Genomic DNA, 17,922 nt, shown 5'->3' with positions numbered 1-17,922 from the left:
CTCAGGAGCAGAGGCACAGGGAAGAGAGGAAATGGAGAGCGAAGGGGAAGAATCTGAGGGCAGCGTAGGAGAAGATGACAGTGGCCCGAGAGATTCCATGAGCCTCTCCAGCGAATCAGAAGATTCACAGAAGGGGGCGCCGATGGCCAGGGCAAGGGGGGTCCCAAGGGGGACACTCCAGAAGCAAGGGGCCAGCGGGGACTCCCAGAGCAGCAGTTGGAGATCAGGACCAGCTTCCCCACCAGAGCGTAGTGGGGGGGAAGAGTCCCAGGTATCGGGGCCAGCGTCTCCCCCAGCAGGGAGAGAAGATGAGTCAGTGCTGACCACACCTCCATCGGAGAGTCAGGGAACGGAGGGGAAGTCAGGTCCAGCTAGCCTCCCGGAAGAGGGAAGCAGTGACAGAAGCAGTGTAACGGTCAGGAGGAAGGTCACTGGCTGGGCGCAAGCGCCAAGTTCAAATGTACAGGCGTGCGGGACAACAGAGAACCCGGATTGGGAACCAGGTCCTAAAGCCCGCCGGAGGCAGGGGGAGGAGTCAGGGGACTCAGCGTCAGAAGAGTCCAGAAAGGGGAATGCCCCAGCGGACAGGAGGACCCAGAGGAGGAGAGAGCAGAGGAAGAGGTGGAGCAGGGCTAGAGTCTTAAACTGGTGTCAGAGGGGAGGAGATTCAGATGGAGCTTCGGCAGTCTAGGGTTTAAGACGTAGAGCTGCGCGCCACGGCTTTGAAATAGAGACTGAACTTCAATAAAGACTTTTGTATATAACAACGACCTGGCGTTGGTCCTCTGTGAGCTGGGACCTTGGGCAGCTCTGACACATACGCTTTAGGTTACACACTCCGCTAACCCAGAAATAGTGCTTCAGGTTAAGAACTTTGCTTCAGGTTGGGAACAGAAATCGTGCTCCGGCGGCGCGGCAGCAGCAGGAAGCCCCATTAGCTAAAGTGGTGCTTCAGGTTAAGAACACTTTCAGGTTAAGTACGGACCTCCGGAACGAATTAAGTACTTAACCCGAGGTACCACTGTACTTCTGTGGGGTGGGGAGCAAAGAAGAGAGCCAAAAGGTGCAACCAATATTTTTATTTTGAAGGATGAAAGCCACTTTCAGGGACCCAGAAAATCTTGTTGCAGAAATCTTGCCAGGGAAAAGTGCTCTCTTGATCTAAGGCCACGGAGGTGTTGGCTTGGGTTTATTCCAAGGGAAAGGGAGGAACTTCTGAAGCAGAAGAGGGTTTTGTGGTGAAACGAGAGTCCAGAGGGGTGGGGGTCTCCGATGGGTGCTCTTGTTTCTCCTGGAGGCTGCAAAAGCCTTCAGCGGAAGTAGTTGGGGCAGTCGTGGGCTGTGAGATGCCAAGCGCTCTCAAAGGCCTCGACCACCCCGGGCAGGAGGGGACCCTCCTCACTGCACTTGAGATTCTCCTGCAGTTGTTCCATGCTGGACATTCCAATGATCACAGCATCTCCAAGGTTAGCCTAGGGGGAAAAGAGCAAGAAGAGGGAAAGGTGAACGTTGGAAGACTCAGCTTAAGAGGAAGGGCAAAGCTGACAGCAAAATTAAAAGAACGTTTGGGATTTTTTATATGAAAAAAAGACACCACATTTGGGGTATACAGTGGCACCTCAGTTTTCGAGCGTCTCGGAAGCCAAACGTTTCGGCTTTTGAACACCGAAAACCCAGAAGTAAATGATTCCGTTTTCGAACGTGCCTCAGAAGTCGAACAGCCCTGTTTAGGGAAGTTTTTAATGACTGATGTTTTAATGTATTTTTAATCTTTTGTTGGAAGCCACTCAGAGTGACTGCGGAAACGCAGCCAGGTGGGTGGAGTATAAATATAATAATAATAATAATAATAATAATAATAATAATAATAATAATACAGGTTTCCCCTTGACTCATCTTGCAGGGTGGTTGCGAGGATAAAAAATTGAGAGCAGGGGATATAAGTAGCATATGTCGCCTCCAGAATATTAGACCTACCAGAAGTCATTTATTGATTCTGTTTTGGGAATGCAGTGGTACCTTGGGTTAAGAACTTAATTCGTTCTGGAGGTCCGTTCTTAACCAGAAACTGTTCTTAACCTGAGGTACCACTTTAGCTAATGGGGCCTCCTGCTGCCGCCGCACCGCCGGACCACAATTTCTGTTCTCATCCTGAAGCAAAGCTCTTAACCTGAGGTACTATTTCTGGGTTAGCGGAGTCTGTAACCTGAAACGTCTGTAACCCGAGGTACCACTGTAGAACAGTTTAGACCTGGCCTCAGACACATACAGAAACTTCTTCCCCATACCATACCGGGCTGATGGAAAAGTTCACCATTACCTGCAGCTTTGAGTGATGATAGATCCAGCGCAGGGCAGCTGAAGTCAAGCTGGGTGTATCTGAGCCATACGCCTCGTGGAGGGCTTTCTCGACCAAGTCCACTCCCTGGAAATGATGCTTCTTCCAATACCTGCGTAGTTGTAAAAAAAAAAAAAATTAAGGTCATTTACATTCTGCATGTTTATATGTACAGTGGTACCTCTGGTTACATACTTGATTCGTACCGGAGGTCCGTTCTTAACCTGAAACTGTTCTTAACCTGAAGCACCACTTTAGCTAATGGGGCCTCCTGCTGCTGCCGCGCCGCCGGAGCCAGATTTCTGTTCTCATCCTGAAGCAAAGTTCTTAACCCGAGGTACTATTTCTGGGTTAGTGGAGTCTGTAACCTAAAGTGTATGTAACCTGAAGCGTATGTAACCCAAGGTACCACTGTATCTCTATATATCTGAATGAATCTTACATAATAAGCAAAGCAAAATGGCAGTAGTAGATGGCAGTTACAATTGTATCATGCCATCTGGTCCACATGCAGGATGCGAATTCAGCACCTGGTGTTCAGAGGTAGACTGCCTCTGTGCCTAGAGGTTCCATTTAGTGCCATGGCTAACAAAATCACTCCCCTAACCCCGCATTAGGGACGCGGGTGGCACTGTGGGTTAAACCACAGAACCCAGGACCTGCCAATCAGAAGGTCGGCGGTTCGAATCCCCGCTACGGGGTGAGCTCCTGTTGCTCGGTCCCTGCTCCTGCCAACCTAGCAGTTCGAAAGCACGTCAAAGTGCAAGTAGATAAATAGGTACCACTCTGGCGGGAAAGTAAATGGTGTTTCCGTGCGCTGCTCTGGTTCACCAGAAGCGGCTTAGTCATGCTGGCCACATGACCCGGAAGCTGTACGCTGGCTCCCTCGACCAATAAAGCGAGATGAGCGCCGCAACCCCAGAGTCGTCCGCGACTGGACCTAACGGACTGGACCTAACCTTTAACCCCGTATTTATTGCTCTGACCTCTTTCCTCCAAAGAACAAGAACTGCTTTCCAACATTAGCAGTTTAATTTCTTGCCCCCGTGTTCAAGAAGCTAGCCTCTTCCTACATCAACAGAACTGAGTCATCCCCTGCCTTCAAGATGCAAGCCCCTTTTGCCATCTTTAGACCCACCTGTCCCTGTAGATTTTGGCCCAGTCGTTGCCGAAAAACCTGCTAGCTGGCTGCTGGTTCGAGTCTTTGTCTTCGTACTTGTACCTCCCAGTCAGGAGCCCTCCTGCAAGAGGTGAAAGTTAACGCCCCAAAATTAGGGACTAGAGCCTTATAAGCCAAGATGCCTCACTTAGGTCAATCCCCTCTCTTCTCACCCCACAGCTAAAACTCCAGCACCTCTTTGGATTTCTGTCTGTTATTCTGCCCATAAAACAGCAACAACAACGCATTTCATAAATATGCCTATTTTGTGCGAAGATTCGAAGACAGTTCACAACAGAAAAAATACAAAATGAGAACACAAAACGAAAACAAGACCAATACCCGCAAAAAAAATCCCACACATTTAAAAACCATAGCTTGTTAATCGGCCTGAATGAAGAGAAACATTTTCGCCTGGTACCTAAAGTTTTGCAGCCCTGCCACTGAAACCACCCCATTCCCTGCCATTCCTTGCCAGACTCGTACCAGCCAGCGGATTATATGCGTAGAATCGAATCCCAAAATGTCTAAGGCATGGCAGCAATTCGGTCTCCACTTGGCGCGTCGTAGCGTTGTACATGCCCTTTGGGGAAAAGACAGTAAAAAACAAAATTCATAAAGAAGCCTTGGAGCCGACCGTTGTGTTGCAAAATACCTTCTGCCCACTGACCGAGGGAACTGCCAGTACTACAGGTGCCATCGAACATCCGTTCTGCATTTGTAAGAAACTGGTCATTTATTGTGACGGCACCTTTGGAACTCCCTGCCGATTGACATCGGGAGAAGGGAGGGGAGAGAGAGAGATTGTTCTGTTTCCTATTATGTTGCGGATTTTTGTGCTTTCATACATACTGTAAACTGCCCCACGAGCCTCGGATGAAGGGCAGTATAGAAATCTAATATATCACCAATATCATCAGGCACCAGTGTTTCCCCAGTGGGACATCTGCAAGCGAGATTCGAGCCCAAGGGTCCTCTCCCCTCCTTCAGTTTCCAGTTGTTGGTGTTCATCCAATAAAAACCATGTTGTTGTTGTTGTTTTTAAAAAAACATTGAAAAGTAGCTATTATGGAAATATGTAGAAGAAGAAGAAGAGTTTGGATTTGATATCCCGCCTTTCACTCCCCTTCAGGAGTCTCAAAGCGGCTAACATTCTCCTTTCCCTTCCTCCCCCACAACAAACACTCTGTGAGGTGAGTGGGGCTGAGAGACTTCAGAGACGTGTGACTAGCCCAAGGTCACCCAGCAGCTGCATGTGGAAGAGCGGAGATGCGAACCCAGTTCCCCAGATTACGAGTCCACCACTCTTAACCACAACACCACACTGGCTCTTTATTCTAAACTACCTGAATAAGCCTTGCAGAACAGATACATTTTCAGCATGTGTTTAAAGGCCGGCACAGAAGGCACCTGCTGGCAGAGAATTCCACAGGACTGGGCCAATCAAGGCTTGGTTTCTTGTCCAGTAATAAAAACACGATGCAACATCAAACATTAAAAAGAAAAACCAGCAACACTTCTGCAGGTGGTCTCAGTGTCTAAGCTGGGCTTTGCAGACTCATTGCAGGACTTTCCAATGATACAATCCTATGATTCTAATACACAGACTTAAACCATTACCAGCTTGGTCAATGGTCAAGAGTGATGGAAGCTGAGAGTCCAGACACGTCTGGAGGGGCCACAGGTTGCCCAGCCCTGACCAAACAACTTGGGGAAAAGACCTTCATTCGTCCACCCAGCTCTCACCTGGTACACTGTTGGCAACACCCAGTTGTTGGCCTTGCAGATGCCATAGATTTCCGCCACCTGCCACGAGGCATAGTTGGAGAGACCCAGTTCCTTAAACTTCCCCTGTCGGAAGGAAAAAAAACACAAATAAGCCCCTGTATTTTTAGCTCTATGTTCACAGATCGTCTTAAGACAGAAGAGGAGGCTGGGTGCTGGATCAGACCAGAGGATCTGGTGGTTAAATGAGGACTAGGGACATGGGAGACAAGGGTTCAATTCCCCTCTAGGCCATGGATGGATGACTGTGGGAGACCAGTCACTGCCTCTTAGCCTCACCTAAATTGGATTGGATTAAATTAAATTAATTTCTTTTTTTGCCATGCGAATAAAGTTTAATGCGCACAAGCTACATGTGCATAAGCTGTGGCCCTAACGTACGCCACCCAGAGCTGCTTAGGATGAAAAAAGGTGGAATGTAAATGCAAATAAATAAATTAATAAAATCCAATTAAGGGTCCCCCCCCCCACTGTTTGGGTGTTTCCTTGACGTCAGAGGAAATGTAAGTGACTTAAACAGTGATGCAACTTTAGGTCAGATAGCAGACAAGAGCGAGACAAACAAGGTTTATATTTGGCAGAAGGCGAACTGCAGCAGAAAGGAAACACGGCGGATTGTGCTGAATGAACGCCGGGTGGAATGGAACTCGTGACCTTTGAACCCCCTCTATTCCAGACAGGCGCCTCAATTTGTTTAGAAGGCAAGGGTAAAGGGACCCCTGACCATTAGGTCCAGTCATGGCCGACTTTGGGGTTGCGGCGCTCATCTCGCTTTATTGGCCGAGGGAGCCGGTGTACAGCTTCCGGGTCATGTGGCCAGCATGACTAAGCCGCCTCTGGCGAACCAGAGCAGCGCACGGAAATGCCGTTTACCTTCCCGCTTGAGCGGTACCTATTTATCTACTTGCACTTTGACGTGCTTTCAAACTGCTAGGTTGGCAGGAGCAGGGACCGAGAAACGGGAGCTCACCCCGTCGCGGGGATTCAAACCGCCGACCTTCTGATCTTAGGCTCTGTGGTTTAACCCACAGCGCCACCTGCGTCCCTTTTAGAAGGAAAGGGGGATACAAAAGCAGCACATCAAACACCAACTGGGAGGCCCAAATGAGCCGCCCAGTTATGAGAATCAGTTTCCCGCCCCCCGCCCCCCAGAAAACCCCAGTTTTTGCACCTCTCTGTGTAGCTCATTGCAGGCCTTCAGCGTCTCTTCCAGGGGGGTCTTGTGGTCGGGCATATGGAGGTAGAAGAGGTCGACACTCTTCGCCTGCAGTCTCTGGAGGGACGTCTCCAGTTGGGAGCGAACGCCATCAGCCTTCAGAGTATTGCCCTCCAATGGATTTGCCTTGGTGGCTACTTTGACTGGTGGGGAAGAGAGGACTAGATCAGGGCAGTACAGTGGTACCTCAGGTTACAGACGCTTCAGGTTACAGACTCCGCTAACCCAGAAATAGTACCTCGGGTTAAGAACTTTGCTTCAGTATGAGAACAGAAATCGCACTGTGGTGGCAGCAGGAGGCCCCCATTAGCTAAAATGGTGCTTCAGGTTAAGAGCAGTTTCAGGTTAAGAACGGACCTCCAGAACAAATTAAGTTCTTAACCCAAGGAACCACTGTAGAGCCTTACTGCAAAGACTGTGCATTGGTCAGCGTGCACTGGTCTACACACAAAACAAATTCACACACAGGCGTCTTCAAAAACCCACCCCAAACCCAGCCCTTTTGTGAAACATGTACCACCTATAAACGCCATCTCCAACTCCTTGAAAGATTCCATCAATGGTGTCTCCGAAAATTTTTACACTTCACTTGGGAAGACAGGCAAACTAATGCCAGTGTCCTGAAAGAAGCAAAGTTCACCAGTGTCGAAGCAATTGATTCTTCAACATCAACTTCGCTGGACTGGTCATGTTGTGAGGATGCCTGATTATCGTCTTCCAAAGCAACTGCTCTATTCCAAACTTAAAAATGGAAAGCGTAATGCCAGTGGTCAACAAAAGAGGCTTAAAGACCCTCTCAAGGCAAATCTAAAAAAGTGTAGGATAAGCACCGACAACTGGGAAACACTGGCCTGCGAGCGCTCCAGTTGGAGAACAGCCTTTACCAAAGGTGTCATGGGCTTTGAAGACGCTCGAACTCAGGACGCAAGGGAGAAACGTGCTAAGAGGAAGGCACGCTTGGCAAACCCTCACCGTGACCCAACTCCTGCTCAGAAACCTGTGTCCCCACAGTGGAAGGACTTGTGGATCCAGAATTGGCCTCCACAGTCACTTACGGACTCACTTTTAAAACCGTGTTCATGGAAGACAATCTTATTAGGCTATGAGTGATTGCCAAAGAAGGTATGATCAGGGAAGGAAAGGAACTCTGACTGCATTCTGTAAAGGTAAAGGTAAAGGGATCCCTGACCATTTGGTCCAGTCGTGACCCGACTCTGGGGTTGTGCGCTCATCTCACTCTATAGGCCGAGGGAGCCGGCGTTTGTCTGCAGACAGCTTCCGGGTCATGTGGCCAGCATGACTAAGCCGCTTCTGGCGAACCAGAGCAGCGCACGGAAACGCTGTTTACCTGCCTGCCACAGTGGTACCTATTTATCTACTTGCACTTTGACGTGCTTTCAAACTGCTAGGTTGGCAGGAGCAGGGATCAAGCAACGGGAGCTCACCCCGTCACTGGGATTCGAACCCCCAACCTTCTGATCAGCAAGGCCTAGGCTCTGTGGTTCACAGGGATTTGAACCGCCGACCTTCTGATCGGCAGCGCCACCCGCGTCATTCTGTAAAGAGGAGCCCCCAAAACCAGGATGAGGAGCAAACAAATATTAACAAGGCAGGCAGAGCCAAATACAGCCCACCAAGTCTGTCCATCTGGGCCCCCCAGGGCTCTCCCCAAGCCACACCCCTCCCCACAGGCCACACCCCCAATGGACCTGCTCTCAGGCTTCGTGTGATGGAACATGACCTTGAACTCTGACTGTGCCTCTTCCTTGCCTGGATGGCGGACAGAGATTGTGTGTAGGAAACTAGTCTAGTGCCAAAAGCTAAAATTTGCGTCAATTGCTCTGCCCACTTCCCCCTCTGGCCCTGCCCATCCCTTGCATCTGGCCCCCGGAAGGCTGCACAGAAGGGAAAGTGGCCCTTGGGTTGTTAAAGGCTTTTTCACCCCCTACGCCCTAATAATAAGCAGTACACTTGGGAGAATCTGAAATCAAGCCTTAGGAGTACAGTAAAGGTTGAGGGAGTTGGGAATGTTTAGCTTGGGAAAGAGGAGACTGATGGGGATAAGATTTGTTGTTGTTGTTTAGTCGTTTAGTCGTGTCCGACTCTTCGTGACCCCATGGACCAGAGCATGCCAGGCACTCCCGTCTTCCATTGCCTCCCGCAGTTTGGTCAAACTCATGCTGGTAGCTTCGAGAACACTGTCCAACCATCTTGTCCTCTGTTGTCCCCTTCTCCTTGTGCCCTCCATCTTTCCCAACATCAGGGTCTTTTCCAGGGAGTCTTCACTTCTCATGAGGGGGCCAAAGTACTGGAGCCTCAGTTTCAGGATCTGTCCTTCCAGTGAGCACTCAGGGCTGATTTCCTTCAGAATGGAGAGGTTTGATCTTGCAGTCCATGGGACTCTCAAGAGTCTCCTCCAGCACCATAATTCAAAAGGGGATAAGATAGCCATCTTCAAATACCTAAAGGGCTGTCAAATGGAAGAGGGAACATGCTTGTTTTCTCCTGCTCTGGAGGGCAGGACTCGAACCAGTGGCTTTGTTGTAGGGAGATTCCAACTAAACATCAGGAAAAACTTTCTGACTGTTAAGAGCTGTTTGACAGTGGAACAGACTCCCCTGGACGGTGGGGGGCTCTCCTTCCTTGGAGGTTTAGTTGAGATGCCTGCGTTGAAGGCGGGTTGGACTAGATGACCCTCAGGGTCCCTTCCAGCTTCTATGATTCTATATTCAAACTTCCTTTCCCTTCTCAAGCTGCTTAGCAACTCCAACTGGCCTCCAGATTAGATGGGAAGGCTTTCAGTATAATCAGGGATCTTTGCAAACTCTGAGGAGACTTTTGACCACTGGAATAAAGGTGCCGACAGCCCTTTTGATTGATTTCTAGCTCTTTGAGTTGTTGAATAACCAGATTATCAACCCTCTGAGGCAATAAATTTAAGAGCAGAGAGAGACCAAAGGATGCAGGGCCTGGTTGGTGGAGGAATCCAATTAAGAATCTGGTATGGGGGTAGCAACTGGTCCGTTTTTGAGCTTCAGCGGGAAAGGCTGCACCCAGAGATAGGGAATCCACGTTTCAGGTCTGGGGTGGCCTTCCAGATGTTGCTGGAACAACCGATGAAAATTAAGAAAATGAAAGGCCAAACTATAAAAGACAAAGAATGAGGACAGATGAGCATGGGTTTAAAATGGGGATGGGTGGAGTTGGATTAGTTTTGACTGCATGGAAAGGGTGGGGAGGTAGGAGAGAGAAATGCACTCTGCACATGCTCAAATGCACCGTTGCTCTGTTGTTGTTGCTGTTTTGCAAGCTGGTCTAGGCAGGAGACGACCCCCGCTCCCAACCTCAGCATGTCATAGGAAGCCAGACCACTGGTCCACCGAGCCCAGTTACGTCTACACTGACCGGCAGCAGCTCTCCAGGGTTTCAGGCACGGTGCATTCCTAGCCCAACCCTGAGATGCCCGTGGGAATTGAATTGCAGGATGCAAGGCAGACGCTCTCCCCTTCCAGCCAGGACTCCGATAGGCGCGCCGGCAAAGCGGAACGCGATTCGAATCCTGATGAAGCTCCGCTGAGCTCGGGTGAGAGTTCGCGGCTACGTGTCAATGCGTGCGAGGCACTCTGCATGCGCTCAGAGGAACCGTTGCCGGCCCGCTGGGCTCGACGTCTAGAGCAGCCCTACCTACCTGCAGGCGCAGCTTTGGGTTCAGCCGCCAGCCAGGCGCCCAGGATCCGCTCCGACTCGCCCCCCGCGTACATATGCGCGGTATCCACCTCGCAGTGCCCGCGGGCCAGGAACGCGCGCAGCATGGCCCCGCTGGCCTCCGCGTCTGCCCTGCGCCCGAACTCCATGGTGCCCAGCACCGAGCGCACCCCGCGGCTCTGCCCGCGTAGCCCCGACATCCCGGCGGCTGCAGCAACAGATCGATCTGCCTCTGGCAGAACTCGAACTCGCCACCAGGTCCTGGGCAAAGGCAATCGCATCACCACTGTCTGCGCATGCGTCAGCGCCTCCTTTCCACTCCTGCCCCCTTCCAGGAGAAGGGACCGTCTCGAATTTCCCGATTCCAGAAGCAAAAGAAGAGCCTTGCCGGATAATTTCGGGTTCCTTATCCTGCCATGTCCTGTATATTGTCTCCCTACTTATTTAACTTATAGGTAGAATTTAACATGCGGAAGGCTGGGCTGGATGAATCCCAAGCCAGAATTAAGATTGCCGGAAGAAATATCAACAACCTCAGATATGCAGATGACACAACATTGATGGCAGAAAGTGAGGAGGAATTAAAGAACCTTTTAATGAGGGTGAAAGAGGAGAGCGCAAAATATGGTCTGAAGCTCAACATCAAAAAAACGAAGATCATGGCCCCTGGTCCCATCACCTCCTGGCAAATAGAAGGGGAAGAAATGGAGGCAGTGAGAGATTTCACTTTCTTGGGCTCCATGATCACTGCAGATGGTGACAGCAGCCACGAAATTAAAAGACGCCTGCTTCTTGGGAGAAAAGCAGTGACAAACCTAGACAGCATCATAAAAAGCAGAGACATCACCTTGCCAACAAAGGTCCGTATAGTTAAAGCTATGGTTTTCCCAGTAGTGATGTATGGAAGTGAGAGCTGGACCATAAAGAAGGCTGATCGCCGAAGAATTGATGCTTTTGAATTATGGTGCTGGAGGAGACTCTTGAGAATCCCATGGACTGCAAGAAGATCAAACCTCTCCATTCTGAAGGAAATCAGCCCTGAGTGCTCACTGGAAGGACAGATCGTGAAGCTGAGGCTCCAATACTTTGGCCACCTCATGAGAAGAGAAGACTCCCTGGAAAAGACCCTGATGTTGGGAAAGATGGAGGGTGCAAGGAGAAGGGGACGACAGAGGATGAGATGGTTGGACAGTGTTCTCGAAGCTACCAACATGAGTCTGACCAAACTGTGGGAGGCAGTGGAAGACAGGAGTGCCTGGCGTGCTCTGATCCATGGGGTCACAAAGAGTCGGACACAGCTAAACGACTAAACAACAACAAATCCTGCCATGTCATTTTAACCTTCGTTGGTTTGTTTTATTTATTGCATTTCCATCCCATCTTTTCCTCCAAGGAGCTCAATGTTTCTCCCTGCCGTTCCTCATTTAATTCTAGCAACAGCCCTGCCAGGTAGGCTTGGCCCAGGCTCAATTTGGAAGAAATCATTTGCTTTATATGTAATTTGTTGTCCCTGTTTTAAAACTGCTGGCTGATAAATTTATCAGTGGGCTGATAGATTCTGTGCCCGTTTCTCCTTGAGCTTTAGATTTTCATTGGCACTTTTTAGTAAACGTTTTGCATAGTTTGGATATGAACCGTTTAGAGAGAGGTTTTCATCAGTCAAGTGGTATTTTAAAACTGGCAAATATATAGATAGGTACCCCTGCCCGTACGGGCCAGTCTTGACAGACTCTAGGGTTGTACGCTCATCTCACTCTAGAGGCCAGGGGCCAGCGCTGTCCGCAGACACTTCCGGGTCACGTGGCCAGCGTGACAAAGCTGCATCTGGCGAGCCAGCGCAGCACACGGAAACACCGTTTACCTTCCCGCCAGTAAGCGGTCCCTATTTATCTACTTGCACCCGGGGGTGCTTTCGAACTGCTAGGTTGGCAGGCGCTGGGACCGAGCAACGGGAGCTCACCCTGTGGCGGGGATTCGAACCACCGACCTTTCGATCGGCAAGCCCTAGGCGCTGAGGCTTTTACCCACAGCGCCACTCGCGTCCCTAATATATAGATAACAACCACAAAAATCACTGGCAAACAAGGGGCATGCAGGAAGTCCCCAAGCAGAAAAAAGCAACAGCCTGCTGGATCAAGCCAACAGGGCAGCATCCTGTTCTCACAGTGGACATTATGGGATGCTCAAAAGCATGATTGGAATGCAAAAGCACTCTCCCTTTCTGTGGTTTCTAGCGACTGGTATTTAGGAACATTACTGCTTCCAACTGAATGGACCTAAGTTATCCTTGTCTAGTAACTTTGGTCGGTCTACTCCGAGTAGGACTAGCATTGGATTCAAGCCCCCATCTTGAACTCCTCTGGAGGAAAATTGGGCTAGGAATGACTTTTTAAAAAAGGCCTAATGACGAGAAGGAGGAGGGAAGCCTTCAAAGAGGGGAAACGCTCTGTGCACGCTCAGAGGCACTGTTTTTACAATCGCCCTCAATTGCCATCACTGTTTAGCGTAATACTGTAACAGAATGGTAAGTCTGCGCCCCAAAGAGCTTACTAAAAGCTGGGAATGTAAGAAAGCGAAAAGCTTCTGGGAAATGATACATAATGAGATGAAAAGGATGTTGAAATATACATTTATTAAAAAAAACCAGAAGCATTTCTACTTGGCATTGTAGAGGAGGATATTAATAGACAGGATAACAAACTGTTTTTATATGCAATAATGGCAGCAAGAGCACTATTGGCACAGAAATGGAAGCAAGAAGAATTACCGACGAAAGAGGAATGGCAGGCGAAATTAATGGACTATGCAGAATTAGACAAGATGACAGGAAGGATTTGAAACCTGCGGGATCAGAGTTTCTCAGAGGACTGGAGTAAATATGTGAACTATTTGAAAAGCAATTGTAATCAACAGATTACGCTAGTAGGATTGCAAGAAGTTTTGTAAGGAGGACTATGTGAAATATTGCAGAGAAAAGTATGAAGAGAATTATTAGTGAAGGACCATTAAAAGTAATAGTGAAATTAATGAAATGCAGGTTAAGTGATAAAGATTGAAAAACCTTCAGATGTGGTTGATGGAAGTCCAAAACACTGAATAAGACAAGAAAATATGTTGTATGTTTTTTGGAAATTTCATGTAAAAATTAATAAAACAATATTTTTTAAAAAGAGCTTACTAAAAGCTGGCCGTGGGTTCTACAGTGTTGGCAAGGTGATTCAGGAAGGTGACTTGGAGGCTAACTTGACAGGTGGAGAAAAAGGACGTGATAAGGGAACAAAAGGAACCTGTGCTCCTGCCAAACACTGGCAAGGAGGGTGTATGAAATTATCAGAAACTCCAGGACCTTAGGCTACATGCAGCCCTCCTATATTGCCCTTGGGACTCTTCCCAAGCTACATCTCTTAATGGCTCTGCTTTGAACCCTCCTCAGGTGTTGAAAAGTGAAATATACTCAAAGTCGCAAAGTGATTTCATGCTCTTTATTCAGCTCATAGTGGTGAGGAGGAATGAATGAAAGCCCCCTCAAAGTATCTGCTTTATATACATTATTTATACAATGGGCTGCACATGATTGGCTAATTCTGGAATTCTACTGTAAGCCAATCAGGTTGTGGATTCACTTATATCTGGAGCATGATTGGGTGGTTCCTGCCAACCAATCATACTGCTGCATTGTTCTAGGACCAATCAGACTGCTGCATTCTGAATCCTATTGTTCTAGGACCAATCAGACTGCTGCATTCTGAATCCTATTGTTCTAGGACCAATCAGACTGCTGCAGTTTGGATCCTATTCAACTCAGTACATAACAAAAAGTGTCCTTGAAATCTGGCAATACACCTCGCTTGCCTGGACTGCAGAAAAAGGTCCTCCCCACCCCCGCTCACCCTGCCATATTGGATCACAGATTCATATAATTGTAAAGTTGGAAGGGATCCCAGGTATACTGCCACTGACTGTGGAAGTTCTATCTCGTAGCTCAAAGCTGCAGGTAGACCCATCCCCAAATTGTAAGAACCGTCATTTTTGTATGCCACAACTGCTGCTCGAATCTTACTAGCTAAAAAGCGGAAAATGCAAGAAGTACCAACTGTGGAAGAATGGCAGATGAAGATGATGGATTTTTCGGAGCTAGCCGACCTGACAAGAAGAGTCCGCGACCAGGAGGAGGAGGAGTATCAGGAAGAATGGACGAAATTTAATGACTATTTAGTTAAATATGTTAAGTTAAATTAATTGGAAAAAGCTTGCAATTACCAGATAGGCTTAGGATTTAAATATGTAATGTGTTGAATTAATATGTTTAATGCTGAATTGGTAAGAAAGATAGATGTTAAGTGATTAAGTTTATAAGAATTATGATTTGGAAAACTGTTAAAATGATTCGCACTGAAATTCAACTAGGGGGATACGAGGAAGTCACTTAACAATGTTAATAAGACTAGTTTTAATAAGGTTATGATTTATGTTTGTTTGTATGTTTGTGTGCTTACAATTTTGTGAAAATAAATAAAACAAATTGGGGGGGGGAACAAATTGTAAGAACCGTCCTGGATCAGACCAATCCTGTCCATTAGCTCTTTTTAACCCGTTCATAAATGACCTGGAGTTAGGTTTACCAAATTGTTCGGGGATGGCAAAGAGCCCCAAAAGGATCTCTCCATACTGGGCAAATGAGCAGTAAAATAGCAACTAACAAAGAAGTAAAAAAAGTACATTTCCCCTCCATTTCCTAGACGAAGGCCATAATTACAAGTGAGCATCAGATCAACACGGCCCAGCTCTGAGCATGTGCAGAGTGCTTTCCCTTCTCAGGCCCCTTTGCCTTTGCCGCACTAACAGGAGATTTTGTCAGCTGGACCAAAGGCAACAATGCAAACAGTCCTTTTGATTTGCAGGTTGTTGATTAACCAGATGACCAACCCTGGAAAGAAAGAACAGTAAGAGCAAAGGTTGAAAGTAGGCAAAATTGTCCTGCTAATGCACCTGCTTGCTGCAGGAATCTAACTGGAACGGGGGGGGGGGGGCTGCTTCATATTTAAATGACTGCGCTCCCTGGCAAAGGGACACCCAGAGATAAGACTCTTCCATGGCCTTCCAGATGTCACTGAATTCACAATTTAACTCCTGCATTTGCAGCACCCCATGATCTCTCATTTCGGACGCGGGTGGCGCTGTGGGTTAAACCACAGAGCCTAAGACTTGCAGATCCGTTCGAATCCCCTCGACGGGGTGAGCTCCCGTCGCTCGGTCCCTGCTCCTGCCAACCTAGTAGTTCGAAAGCACGTCAAAGTGCAAGTAGATGAATAGGTACCGCTCCGGCGGGAAGGTAAACGGCATTTCCGTGCGCTGCTCTGGTTCGCCAGAAGCGGCTTAGTCATGCTGGCCACATGACCCGGAAGCTGTACGCCGGCTCCCTCGGCCAATAAAGTGAGATGAGCGCCGCAACCCCAGAGTCGGTCACAACTGGACCTAATGGTCAGGGGTCCCTTTACCTTTACTATGATCTCTCATTATTCCTGATCACCAGCCAGGCGGGTTGGGGATGAAGGGGGCTGGTGCCAGAGAACATTTGCAGAGCAGCAGGCCCATATCTCCCCCATTTCTGGAATCTAGATTAACGGGGGGGGGGGATTTATTTAGGGGAGGAATGAGGGTGGATCTCCTTTGACTGCATTGAAAGGGTGGAGGGTAGGAAAAGGGAGAGATGCACTCCACACATGCTCAAACGCACCATTGCTTGGTTGTTGATTTTTTTGCAGGCTGGACTAGATAGAAGACAACAACAGATCCTACGAAACAACCTTACTCGGCTCCCTTGGTCCATCAAACTCTGGATTGTCTACACTGACTGGCAGCAGCAGCTGCTCTCCAGGGTTTCAGGCAAGGCACACAGATCTGCAGCATTAACTGGGACCTTCTGCTTGCATGCAAGGCCTGCGCTGAGAGTCAGCCCTTCTGAGCGTGTGCACAGAACTCGATTCGAATCTAGATCAGACTCCGGTGATTACTCGCCGCTCTGTGTGTGTGTGGCACTCTGCATGCGCTCAGAGGAACCGTTGCTGACCCACTGGACGTCTAGAGCAGCCTTCGTCTCCGGCTCCCCCATTCCACCGACCCACCTGCCGCCGCAGCCTTGGGTTCAGCTGCCAACCAGGCGCCCAGGATCCGCTCCGACTCGCCCCCCGCGTAAATATGCGCGGTATCCAGCTCGCAGTGCCCGCGGGCCAGGAACACGCGCAGCATGGCCCCGCTGGCCTCCGCGTCTGCCCTGCGCCCGAACTCCATGGTGCCCAGCACCGAGCGCACCCCGCGGCTCTGCCCGCGTAGCCCCGACATCCCGGCGGCTGCAGCAACAGATCGATCTGCCTCCGGCTGGACTCGAACTCGCCACCAGCTGGGAAACCGCCTTTTAAAGGACGCGTGACGCCACGCCTTCCCTTCCCAGGTAAGGGGCCGTCTCAAAATTCCTGCAATGTCTTTTTAGAGCATGCCATTTTGCAGCATGTCGTTTTTGTATGCCTGTTTTAAAAGGGCTGGTTTCAAGCAGCGCCTTCAGTCAGAGTGTCCTGCTAAGGTCCTGGGTTCAAATCCTCACTGGGCTATGAACTCGCATAGGTGCGACCTTGTGCCGGTCACTACTGTCTATCTCAGCCTAACCTACCTCTCAGGGTTGTTGTGGGGATTAAATGAGGAGAGAGGGAGAACCATGTGAGCCAATGCTTTCGAGCAACTTGGAGAAAAATGGTAGGATATAGAATTCAACTCCCTCAGCAGGTTGAGGGCTCTCCTTCCACGATTCTATGAAGTGCATAAAAGATCTTATGGGGGACTCTCCATCACTGGACTTTTTTTTTAAACTTTATTGCAAACGATTTACATATAACAACACAGACAAAGACAATATCTCAATGACAATAAACATTAACTAACAACACATCTTCTAACCTAAGGCCCAGGGCCCAGATGTGGCCCAATTGCCTTTTCAATCCAACCCGCGGACGGTCTGGGAATCAGCATGTTTTTACACGAGTAGAATGTATCCCTGCTCACAAGTATGGTTTTTCCTTGAGCTGTTTTTTCAGTATGCAAAATGCTGATGGCCCTCATGTCAGCTGTCCAGATCCCAGAAAAAGTGCTTTGCAAGAGTAGCTGCTTGGGACAGTGCCCAGGTTAGGGAGGGAAGGGGTGGGTTTGAAAGAGATGGAGGGTTTCCCTTGACATTTGGGTCCAGGCTGGTAGTTGGAGATACACTACCCCTGAACTAGGAGGCTCCATTAAGCCCCAGTGGCAAATAGCTGTACTGGCTTGCATCCAATGTTAAGAGTTGACCGGGGTAGGCAACCTAAGGCCCGGGGGCCAGATGTGGCCCAATTGCCTTCTCAATCCAGCCCACAGACGGTCCGGGAATCAGTGTGTTTTTACCTGAGTAGAATGTGTCCTTTTATTTAAAATGCATCTCTGGGTTATTTGTGGGGCCTGCCTGGTGTTTTTACATGAGTAGAATGTGTCCTTTTATTTAAAATGCATCTCTGGGTTATTTGTGGGGCATAGGAATTCGTTCACTCCCCCCCCCCAATATAGTCCGGCCCACCACATGGTCTGAGGGATGGCAGACCGCCCCACAGCTGAAAAAGGTTGTTGACCCCTGGTCTAACAACACACACATTTTTTAGTTCCAATTCACCTCATTGTGCTTTCGAACAAATTCTTAAC

The 17,922-nt window shown here is 48.9% G+C and overlaps 1 protein-coding gene across 2 annotated transcripts; it reads right to left on the bottom strand.

Annotated features, from left to right (window-relative positions):
• Nucleotides 1–1,064: 1,064 nt before the first annotated feature.
• LOC309346903 (aflatoxin B1 aldehyde reductase member 2-like) lies at nt 1,065–16,616 on the bottom strand. Of its 2 annotated transcripts, none has more exons than XM_081871248.1 (7): nt 16,329–16,616; nt 6,454–6,641; nt 5,244–5,348; nt 3,984–4,080; nt 3,477–3,579; nt 2,321–2,450; nt 1,065–1,472 (listed from the first exon to the last, which is right to left on the bottom strand). In XM_081871248.1, exons 1-7 carry the CDS (start codon nt 16,543–16,545, stop codon nt 1,311–1,313), a joined length of 1,002 nt encoding a protein of 333 aa, XP_081727374.1. In that variant the 5' UTR covers nt 16,546–16,616; the 3' UTR covers nt 1,065–1,310. The 2 variants fall into 2 exon arrangements, with proteins under 2 accessions (XP_081727374.1, XP_081727373.1); XM_081871247.1 differs by lacking the exon at nt 16,329–16,616 and adding an exon at nt 10,187–10,492.
• Nucleotides 16,617–17,922: the final 1,306 nt, after the last annotated feature.

This window comes from Podarcis erhardii (genome assembly GCF_964252035.2).
Source record: "Podarcis erhardii genome assembly, chromosome: 7".
Taxonomy (NCBI): Eukaryota; Metazoa; Chordata; class Lepidosauria; order Squamata; family Lacertidae; genus Podarcis; species Podarcis erhardii.
Note: the sequence above shows the minus strand (reverse complement) of the source record. Positions and strands in the feature narration are given on the sequence as shown.

Excerpts from the sequence above, each read along its gene's own strand:
- LOC309346903 (XM_081871247.1), bottom strand. The coding sequence starts at position 10,484 with ATGCGATTGCCTTTGCCCAGGACCTGGTGGCGAGTTCGAGTTCTGCCA. Across the intron at positions 2,451-3,476 it reads GCCAAAATCTACAGGGACAG|GTATTGGAAGAAGCATCATT; the intron begins GTGGGTCTAAAG and ends ACAACTACGCAG. Across the intron at positions 1,473-2,320 it reads ATCATCACTCAAAGCTGCAG|GCTAACCTTGGAGATGCTGT; the intron begins GTAATGGTGAAC and ends TTTTCCCCCTAG.